This window comes from Pelophylax lessonae (assembly GCF_965119305.1).
Source record: "Pelophylax lessonae genome assembly, chromosome: 6".
Taxonomy (NCBI): domain Eukaryota; kingdom Metazoa; phylum Chordata; class Amphibia; order Anura; family Ranidae; genus Pelophylax; species Pelophylax lessonae.
The window spans coordinates 203,248,811-203,260,717 of NC_138773.1; the positions used below are offsets into that span (position 1 = coordinate 203,248,811).

Genomic DNA, 11,907 nt, shown 5'->3' on the forward strand with positions numbered 1-11,907 from the left:
GGTGAAGCCTAAAAAGGAAGGGGTGTGGTTTGCAGATGATGGGGGGTGTCTTAAACTGGAAGGGGTTTGGCCTTGGCAGGAAGGGGGGGGTCATATTTAAATTAGGGGATGCACAAGTTTAGCCAGGCCTAGGGCAGCACAAAACCTAAAAACGCCACTGCACGTAATTACTCCTGGAAGCAGCTGCCTGTCACTTTCTCTCCTTCCATGCAGATTGGGCCCTCAAGCTCAAATGGGACCAGTGTGTTTGCTCTTTGTATGAGCCAAGAAGGGAAGCATACACCCTGGTGCTGTCACATGCAGAAGTAATTGGAACTATTGGCTGACTGAAGTACCATCTAGACGCCTTCCCTGCTTATACATCGTGATGAAGGAGTGGTGAGATCAGCTGCATGAAGCTCTTTATGGGGATGGACGTGCTGATGGCTGATGTTGTGGGTCTCAGCAACTATAAACTCGCTTCCCAACTGTTGGCAAGCTGGTCCCTATCGTCTACTGCATGCATAATCTACCTGGCTTAGCTTTGCCTTCCTGTTTTTGCCACTATCATTGCCTTAACCACTATCATTGCCTTAACCATCTTGCAGAAGTGACTGCCTGAGTGCATGGATGTTCCTAAGACTGCATAACTTTCATAGCTCCATATATGGGTTGTTTTATGATGGAGCACTTTCTACATGGATTCATCTTGATTTAAGACTTTACAGCAGATATTGTTTTACCTCTAATGGTCAGCATTAAATTGGCCCTTTTTTCAGGACTCATTATCCACAGTATTGTGTATGGATGCTATTGTTCTGATGTTTTTAGCAGAGGCTCAGTTTAGTTAGTTGTATGGTCAACTGTAGTCCTTCCCACCTGTGCAGATCCTTTAGGGGTTATAATTTTGAACAATTCAGTCCTTTGTTGTTATAATACAGAGTGGCCGAGAGGGCCTGGTTATGGCCCCTTGGAGGATGTTATGGAGTAGGTCCAGGGCTCTATTTGATTATGGTATATCTCTTAATATATGTGTTAGCAAATGTACTGTGGTTGTTTGTGAGCAGCTGCTGTCTGAACTTTTAATGACAACGTTGCCATTTATACCTGGTGAAAAGTGGAAGTGTTTTTCTAGCTTTGTTATAATACCCTTATATCTTTGTATTACATTCAATAAATTGATATATATTAAACCAAATTGTCCTCCTGAAGTAACCTCTTTTTAAGACTTCTCTTATTCTAGGTTTCTTATATGGTTGTGTTGGTTATGGGGAATGCACCCTATAGCCAAATAAATGATGAGTTGGGGGACTTATGATTGTTTTAACAAAGGGATCTTTATCCTCTTTTACTTTTTCTGATTTTTGTTGCCAGTTTTTTTTTCTTTTATCTTATCACTGTAAGCAATAATGAGATCATGGTATGTTTTCAGTTCATTTATTATTTGCAGGTTTCAGCCAAATAGATCAATAACTGTCCAGGATGCGTCTCAGAGACCCTACTTTGCCATTTAGGGCTCCCCATTCTGTAAATCTGCGGTACTCTCCCGTTTTCAGAAAGTACTGCCTGCCTCTGTATTTGGGCAGCTCATAGAAGATCCATGATCCCTCCAGGATATTACATGAGTTGACTTCATGATAGTTAAACTTCTCGAAGAGAGTTGGGCAATCTTCAGTAAGTTCTAGCATTTCTCCACGGAGGTCTTCCCTTTCATAAAGCTGAATCTTATGGGATCCTCTGTACTGTAAGAATAAAAGACAGATATTGTAATGTTACTGCTGCTTGCAGAATTTATTTTTTGATATAATACTATGTTGCGTAAAATATTGGTAATGACTATGTTACCATGTGTAGTATGGGCAAACTTTTATATTTAATAAAGAGCTTATTTTCATAAATGTATGTAAGTATGTAAGTTTAGATCCATAAAAACTGTTTCTAGATTTAGCTTGTTGTTTTCTTTTAAGTTAATGTCATTACTGTTATAAATGATCAGTGATGGCAATGTTAAATACCATCACTATTGTAAATATTAATTTGCAGCTTACAGATGAGATCAATCGGCAGGATCTGATGGAGTCATTGAAACCAAGCCATTGCTGGAAGTCAGGATATTCTCCCTTCCTGAGGAAATACTGATGCCCGCTGTAGTTGGGACGTTCGTAGAGCATCCAATTTCCATTCTCAACACGGATGGAGTTGCAGCGGCTGAAAAAGGTGTGAAGATCAGAACAATCAGAGCTGCACTCATAGGAGTCACCCTGGAAGTTCTTGTCCTCAAAGAAAACGATCTAGAAAGAAAAAAAAGTAGTTTGTTACTTTGTGCCCAGATTTTGTGGTTTCATTTCTTTATTTATGATATACAATAATGTTGGTATATATATATATATAAAGAAACAAAGGAGTTTGTTACCATTTGCCCGTGTATTGGGGTTTAAAGTAGAACTAAAAGCATTTTTAAAAAACAATTTGGATAGAGTAAGGGCTGTGCTGTCATTTTGTTTTCCATCTGTGTCCCTTGGAGAGATTTTCCTTCACTTCCTATCCCATAGCCAAAACAGGACGTGAGAGGAAATCCCTTCAAAGGGAGGGAATTCCTCATTGTCACCAGACTAAAGCCCCGTACACACGCAACGATTATCGGCCGACCGATCGTCCGTCTTTTGTCCAGAGTTGTGTTTTGTTGGTTGGAATGTGCTTAGACTGCACACAAATTTTCTCGCCCAACAAAATTCTACTTCAGAAGTGATGTCATGTGTTAAGTTGCTTTCTTTGTGTTCTTTCTTCACTGAGCATGCCCAGACTTGCTCATCAGATTTTTCCCTGTCGAAATCTGTACTGACTGCACGAAAATCGGCCGTTGTGTTGACGGCCAACAAAAATTTTATAGTCTGCACACCAGACTTTTTTCGGCCGAAAAGTCGGAGTTGGTTGTCGGAAGCATCATACTAACAAGCCGAAAATCGGCAGATCGGTCGTCGGACGAAAATTCCCTGCCAATTTTCGATGCGTGTGTACGGGGCTTTAGTGCCCCTATTGAAAGATTTCCCTTCTATTACTGTTCTGGGGACAGCCCAAAATTTGGGATTTTCTTTTACTTTCACTTTCAGTGATAACAGTAAAGGTGACAAATAGTAGGAGTGAATCTCCAGGGAGAACAGACAGCAATAAAAATCTCAAATGTGTTCTAATCCCTCTGCACTCTATCCAAGCTGAAATAAAAGTTGGTTAGTTATACTTTAATGTGATTATTTTGGATATTTGATAATATATTTCATAAACGAGCTGCAGATTTTAGACTCTTATTCTTAAATTTACTAGGCCAATGTCAGTGATAAATAGTGCTTCAGCTCAGCTAAGAAAATCGTTATAGTGGTTCTTCACGCTCAGATTATTTAGCCCCTAAAAACCCCCTGGTGTGTTGGGACAGATTTACATTTTTTTCTCATTTTGTTCATTTGCAAATAAAACATGCCTGTAACTTTGTGACATAAAATCCCTATGCAAAGAATAGGTAGAGCTGAAATATATTTTAGAGAAACAGGAACCAAAAAAAGTACTTGTAAAATTTCCTTTCAGCATCAACTCTCCTATTGTAACTGACTTTTGAACAAGGATTTAAAGGGTAACTCCACTTCCGTGGGGAAAAAAACAATAAAGAAAAAACAATATAGCCTATACAATTGTGACACAAATCATATTGGAATTGAATGTAAATAAAAATGATCTTTCCTTTTCAATCTGCAGCTGTTGTCATTTTATGAAAATGTAATACAATATGGCTACCTGGAGGTGTTCTGTACACAGAATGTGTACTGACCACACCCCAGAAACATTATTACCTGCTTGTGTGATTGGCTCACCAATTTTCCCAGAAGTCTGCCTAAAATACAAGTCAGATTTCTGGCATTCCCTGCAACACAAATGTCACTTTTGGTGAGATACTCCCAATAGGAACACGTCTAAAGGGATGCAGGCCCAGCAGCTTTCCTCATGAGAGCCCTGCAGCTGCCATAGCTGATTGATAATTATGAAACCACTCCCATTAGACCCACTCAGAGAAACAAACAGGGATTTCTTCAGAATAACAAAAGGTAGGAATCTAGAACAAAGTTTGTTAAAACCCCTGCAATGTACATAAATTACCCAGAGGGGAATGTTTTTTTTCTCAACAAAAGTGGAGTTACGCTTTAAAGAAAAAATGATTAGCACTACTGTCGAATTGATTATTGGTTGGTACACTAATATTAATGTAAAAAAAAAAATGTTTGGATTTATTATTTAAGTAGCACCACTGAAATATATATATATATTATATATAAAATATATAACACTACAGGTGATTTTCGGAATCCTAAGCACAGTGAAACACAAACAATTTTAAGGATTTAAAGCAGTATTAAACCCAAAAGCAAACATGCATTATATTGCAGCTAACCAATTCTTATATGTGATGCCTGAATTAGCTTTCTTTTCTTTATTTTTACCCGATGATCCAGCCAGTGAGTCTGATATTTTTCAAAAGAACAAGCTCTCTTGCAGATTTATCATTTAAGAATGTTGAGAAAAAACATTTACTGCTGACAGGGGTGCTTACAATGATTAGCTTTTATTTATTTATATAAAACCTTTTAGGAAAAGCCAAAAGGAAAAAAAACTGTTGCTGTATCTGATTATAAAGTGTTAGCTGAGTTTAGCTTCAATTTGTTAGGCTGGCCAAACATTCTACAACTTTCTTATACAATTTTGCTTTAGATTTACCTAAACCATATTATGGTCAAACCTAAACAATTTGTATGCAATCAGGCAGGCCCTTTCACTACATAACTGGAGGCAAATTGTATAAGGAAATTGTAGAATGTATGGCCAGCTTTAGTGTATTTAAATCTACTAATACACCTATTGCTCCCTCCCTCCAGACTGACAATGTAAAGTAGTGAGTGTACAGATTGTATAACAGTGTAAATTTGCTGTCCCCTCAAAATAACTCAACACACAGCCATTAATGTCTAAACGACTGGCAGCATAAGTGAGTACACCCCTAAATGAAAATGTCCACATTGGGCCCAAAGTGACACTATTTTGTGTGGCCACCATTATTTTCCAGCACTGCCTTAACCCTCTTGGGCATGGAGTTCCCCAGAGCTTAACAGGTTGCCACTGGAGTCCTCTTCCACTCCTCCATGATGCCATTATGGAGCTGGTGGATGTCAGAGACATTGTGCTCCTGAACCTACCATTTGAGGATGCACCACAGATCAGTGCCGTCTTTTCCATTGGGCATGCCCGGCGGTTGCCCGGGGGCCCCACTTGCCAAGGGGCCCCACAGCCCACACACATGGTGGTAAACTGTAGTCCGCCGTTCCCCGCTGCCCCCCCCCCGTTGTTGTCCGCCGGTGGCTCGAGTCCACTGGTTGCTAAGGCCAGGCCGATTGGCATCTAGTAACCAGTGACGTCACATTCTGACTGAGAGCAGAGCAGACCCATGATGCACAGCTCCTCGTCGGTCGGCTCGTCCTCCTCTACACGCCTAGAAGACTGGCTCCGCCTCCACCCAACTTCTCCCTTCATGTGCAGCCGTTGTAAAAGGTAAGGCAGCCAGACCAGCTGCCAGGTTGCTTGATTTTATTTTATTTTTTTTCACTCTCTCTCTCCATCCACACAAGAGGCAACTAGTACCTGGAGGATATACCTTACTATATATTGGTCCCTGTAATATGTATATAGTAAGGTATATATCCTCCAGGTAGTAGTTGTACTCTCTTGTAGTATATAGTGTTCCCTGTAATGTGTATATAGTCTATATATATATTACAGGGAACACTATACACTACAAGAGAGTGCAACTACTACCTGGAGTATATACCTTACTATATACATATTACAGGGACCAATATATACTACAAGAGAGTACAACTACCTGGAGTATATACCTTACTATATACATATTACAGGGAACACTATATACTACAAGTAAGGTTTATACTCCAGGTAGTTGTACTCTCTTGTAGTATATATTGGCCCATGTAATATGTATATCGTAAGGTATATACTCCAGGTAGTTGTGCTCTCTTGCCATGATGAATGCATGTCCTCGCTCACCTCCTCCGGATTCCTCTCCGCCCTGCCCTCTTCCTCCAGGCGCCCTCCCATTGGCCGCCGGGCTATCGCTGCTCTGCACAGAGTAGGCAGGGGGCCCCAGTGCAATGCATTGCCCAGGGGCCTATAAGGCTCTTAAGATGGCACTGCCACAGATGCTCAATAGGGTTTTGGTTTGGAGACATTTTTGGGCAGTCCATCACCTTTACCCTCAGCTTCTTTAGCAAGGCTGTGGTTGTCTATGAGGTGCGTTGGGGGTCATTATCATGTTGGAATACCCACTCTCCGAAGGGAGGGGATCATACTCTGCTTCAGTATGTCACAGTACATGTTGGCATTCATGGTTCCCTCAATGAACTGTAGCTCCCCAGTGCCAGCAGCACTCATGCAGCCCCAGACCATGACACCCCCACCACTATGCTTGACTGTAGGCAAGACACACTTGTCTTTGTACTCCTCACCTGGTTGCCGCCACACACGCTTGACACCATCTGAACCAAATACGTTTATCTTGGTCTCATCAGACTACAGGACATGGTTCCAGTAATCCATGTCCTTAGTCTGCTTGTCTATAGCAAACCATTTGCGGGCTTTCTTGTGCATTATCTTTAGAAGAGGATTTCTTCTGGGACGACAGCCATGCAGACCAATTTGATGCAGTTTGTGGCGTATGGTCTGAGCACTGACAGGCTGACCCCCCCACCCCTTCAACCTCTGCAGCAATGCTGGCAGCACTCATACGTCTATTTCCCAAAGACAACCTCTGGATATGACTCTGAGCATGTGCATTCAACTTCTTTGGTAGATCATGGCGAGGCCTGTTCTGAGTGGAACCTGTCCTGTTGAACCGCTGCATGGTATTGGCCACTGTGCTGCAGCTCAGTTTCAGGCTCTTGGCAATCTTCTTATAGCCTCGGCCATCTTTATGTAGAGCTATGATTATTTTTTATCAGATCCCCGAGAGTTCTTTGCCATGAGGGGCCATGTTGAACTTCCAGTGACCAGTATGAGAGAGTGAGAGCGATAATACCAAATTTAACACACCTTCTCCCCATTCACACCTGAGACCTTGTAACACTAACTAGTCACATGACATCGAGGAGGGAACATGGTTAATTGGGCCAAATTTGGACATTTTCACTTAGGGGTGTACTCACTTTTGTTGCCAGCGATTTAAACACTAATGGCTGTGTGTTGAGTTTTTTTGAGGGGACAGCAAATTTAAACTGTTACACAAACTGTACACTCACTACTTTACATTGTAGCAAAGTGTTATTTCTTCAGTGTTGTCACATGGAAATATATAATAAAATATTTACAAAAATGTGAGGGGTGTACTCACTTTTGTGAGATACTGTAGATGCGTAATATCAAATCTCCAAGGAAGGAGAGAGATAGAAAGTAAGAGGTGAAATCAAAAAGATATGAGGGACAGAAAACGAAGGGGGTATAAGTTGTAGGGGCTCCTGCATTAGTCACATAAGACATAAAACCTGGAATGTAAACCTGAAATGCAAAATGTCCTGTCAAATACTTTGAGACATAATTTTAGAGTAAGCTGAGGAAAAGGTGAAGGCGATCCAACAGGCCCATATCTTGGGCGCAATAAGGGCTAAGTCCTTGTGTCTCAAATGTAAGGTCTGTACTCTTTATACATACTGCTTGGGAACTAACTTACAGACTTGTGCAGTACTGCCTAGACAACTGTAACTGTTACTTGGAGGTAATTAACATTTGTGTGTATGGCTCATTGTTTTGTCTAATGCTCTGTTTAATATGAATATACTTTCAATAAAAACTAATTGGAAACAAATTATCCTCAGAGCTTAGTGAATATGAAGCTCTGCTGATTTCCATCATCCAGTCATATGCAAGCACAAGTACTTTTTATTTTCTTTGCACAGAATTGGGTATACTTTTCAAAGTTAAGTTTCACCAAATTCACTGAGCTCTGGGGAAAATTCCCATGCAATGTGCAGCTTACCGTGCAAAGTGAACAGTCTATTTTCCTTTAGTAAATCAACCCCTTTGAGCAAAGGGAGAAATAATGGGATGATGGACTTATTATTGTTTCAAAGGGACATTTGTTTCACTACTAGTTCACTACCATGTATGTGCGTTTCTGTGAAGTCTGCTAATTAATTTAATTCATTGTCATCTATTTGCTGTAGATACAAATCTGCTTACCACCAACCCTTTAGGCTACCAGTGTCTGGCATTTTTCCCAAATTAGTCAGCAAAGTAGAAGATTTTCAGGAATTTGCAAAGAAAACATTGAGCATCACGCCCCAAAGCAACTTCAGCTTTAGCTAACTGGACTGCAAATAAGCATCTTTTTTTTTTATTATTAACTTGTCTATCATGATATGGTGTAATACATGATTTGTTTCAAAAGAACATCTAAATGATCAGAGTATGCAAACAATCAAGTACTAAACAAAAGGTACTCCTAAAATAATATCTGTCATGATACCGTAATTCAGCTTTGTAGTACTAAATGTTTTAAGCAGAAGACAACATATTATGCTCTATACATTAACATGTAGGAGTAAGGTTTATTATTATTCTGACTATAAAGAGAAGAACTGATCACATGCCCTTCATAAGAACCCTTATAATTGTTTAACTTACCTTTCCCATTTTGTCTGCTCTATGTGGTAGACCTCAGCTGTTACTGGGGACTCGCCACCCTTTATATATCTTTTCACTCCAGCATCAGTGTAATGAACATAAACGCTGCATTTTTTATTTGCTTCAATTAATCCCCTGTTTTTGTGTTTTATTTTGATTGTGATTGAAAATTCTTTGTATTTTATCACTGCAGTTGCTTTTGTAAGCACAGGGATTTTTTTTTATTGCTGTGACAAATGAAACCGCAGTGTGCTGGCATAGACAAGGAAGTTACTAGATTTTGCTTTAAACAAAATCTGCTGTATGTTTTATACTTCAGTCAGCTGCCACTGTTTTAAGGGAATACTATATTATCAAATACTTAAACATCAGCATCATCTCTACATCATTAATTTATTAAAGATATATTAGCAAAAATGTGCCCAAGTTGGGGAGATTGGAAACAATACTAAATAAGTGTATTAGTGGACAGCATGCCCAGGAGAAGAATGTATAGCAGTGTTTTTAAAACTTTTTTTCAGCCAAGGCACCCTTTTAAAAATGTTGGACAATCTCAAGGAAACCTATTAAACTATGGACAGTCTCAAGGTACCCCATTCTGAAATGTAAAAACAATTTTAATAGTTTTACATAATGCAGCAACATCCACTCATGTAGGTCACCCAATGTTAGGGGTGATTTATTCTTCCAAAGCAAATACACTTTTGCAAACTGGTACTAGTATTCTAATGTTTTTCTCCAGCACTCAACTAATGTGACCCCAATGCTGGGTCAGGGGAGGGTCAAACAAGGATGCTATGCAGGTGACTGAAATCCTTACTAACTGATAACGCCATTGGTCATTAGGATGCTGGCAGCTAGAAGGTTGTAATAGGAAATGATGAAAACCTGTGGCTTGGTGTAACTAAAAGGCAGGCTTCATCCTCACGCCAGTTTGTACACAATTTGCAATGAAACCACGACCCGCACTGCGTTTGTGGGCTTCCGTCATAATACATAGATATCAGATATTCTAGCCGCCCCCATAAAAAACTAGACGGAACTTAGTTTGTATAGAACTGGAACATTTTATTGAACAAACTCCCACCGAATATATACCTCACAGGAGGACATCCCCCTCCTAATCAAATTACCCCACCAGGTCAAGTGCCTTATTACTTTATCTTATGCAAACGAAATTGTGTACAGAAATACAATTAACCTGAACTAATTATCTATCCATCTGGACAGAAACAGTAGTTGAGTAAATTAACAATTGGACAGACAGGCTTAACAGAAAACACATCACAACTTAACGCTCCTTTCACACGGTCCACCTCCGTCCGTAGACTCCGTGCTGCTCAGCGGGGGGATCGATTCACTGATCCCCGCTGAGCAGGCAGGTGAAAGCTTCCTCTCCGCTCTGTGTGCGGAGAGGGAGGTGTCAGAGCCCCGCTGCTCTCTTTAGGGGAATCAGATGAGATCGCTCTCATCCGATCCGATCCGATCCCCTGGATGGATGGAAAATAAGGTTTCCATCCATCTGGATTTCACGAACAGGATCGGATACGGATGACAGTGGGTGTCAGCGGACATGTCTCCGCTGACACCCGCTGCTCTATAGGCATGCATGAAGGATCCGATCAGATCCGCCTAAAAAAACTGACAGGCAGATCTGATTGGATCATTCGTGTGAAAGAGGCCTAATACACAGAAAATAGACGGAGACCACCAGCACCAGACTATCCGTCTCTTATATTGAAGAACGTGGAAAAGAGGCCAATGTGATTAGCTCTTTCAGTGAACATGTTCAGAATCAAACAGGCCGAGAATAGTTTTCATCTATTTCTTGAGATATATGGTTGATCAATATTACTGTACAATTTGAAGTAATCCAAACCATATTCTCAGTGTCCATTAAGTACCTGCCCATCATTTTCTTAGTCATCCTATGTTCCTAATAGGCACAGTGTGATTTACACATAAGAGGAGCCTAGCGGGCTGAGAGAGGGATTTCCCAATCTCTCTAAGGTAAGCTGTGTTCCACGGGCCCCCCCAACCAAAGTGACTCCCTTCACACAATTTTTTGGAAATATTTAGGCATTTAGCCAAGGCACCCCTAAGGAAACCTCAAGGCACCCCAGGGAGCCTGGGCACCCTGGTTAAAAAAGGCTGATGTAGAGGATATGAACTAGGGCAGTATGTGAATGAGAGACGTGTGAAGGATATAATATAGGGCAGTATGTATTAGAGAAAAGTGCTGAGGGTATCACATGGGGAGAGTATGTACAGGATGACAGTGAGCAGATTGTGTAGGAGAGGAGGCAATATGCAATGGAAAAGAGTGCTGACAATATGAGGGTGGGCAGTATGTTCAGAAGAAGAGTGTGGAGGGTATGTCAGTCAGTATGTACAATTGAAGATCACAGAGGGTATCACATGGAGCAGTATGTTCTGTAGAGGAGTGCAGATGTTACTAAGGTGAGCATCATGTGCAAGAGAGGAGTGCAGATGATATGATGGCAGGCACCATGTGCAGAACAGGAGCGTTGTTAGCAAAGTTAACTTCAAAGAAGTTCGCATACAGAACTAGAACCCTGTTGAAATCAATGGGAGCTGAATCTGTCAAATTAAAAATGCCATTTTCTAGGCTAATAGGGTTGGGGATGTAAAAAACAGTATGGAGTGAAAATGCACCAAGGCAAAAAAAAATAAAAAATCCATTCAACCAGGAGCAGTGATTTTTTAAATGCTTAAAATGAAACAAAACAAATATGCAATACCTTTAAACAACATGCATTGGGAAGCCCTAATCCTAATTAAGAAAGTGCTCCAGCAGAACTGATATTTACAAAGGAAAAAAAACAACACATAGTTACATAGTCTGGTTGAAAAAAGGCACCATCCAGTTCAACCAATAAAAGGAATTTTTTTATTTTTTATTTACACAATGCTATATACACAATCGAATACCCACAATTGATCCAGAGGAAGGCAAACAAAAAACAATAAAGCCTGATCCAAATGACTAATGACTAATGATGATAAATAGAATCCACCTGTGTGTAATCAAGTCTCCGTATAAATGCACCTGCACTGTGATAGTGTCAGAGGTCCGTTTAAAGTGCAGAGAGCATCATGAAGAACAAGGAACACACCAGGCAGGTCCGAGATACTGTTGTGGAGAAGTTTGAAGCAGGATTTGGATACAAAAAGATT

General features: G+C 40.5%; 1 protein-coding gene across 1 annotated transcript; it reads right to left on the reverse strand.

The window, feature by feature from the left end:
• Nucleotides 1-1,445: 1,445 nt before the first annotated feature.
• On the reverse strand, nt 1,446-8,718 carry LOC309558701 (gamma-crystallin 2-like; the record flags this gene model as incomplete). The annotated part of the gene is made up of 3 exons (XM_082261757.1): nt 1,446-1,721; nt 2,028-2,270; nt 8,710-8,718. 3 exons carry the CDS (start codon nt 8,716-8,718, stop codon nt 1,446-1,448), a joined length of 528 nt encoding a protein of 175 aa, XP_082117883.1.
• Nucleotides 8,719-11,907: the final 3,189 nt, after the last annotated feature.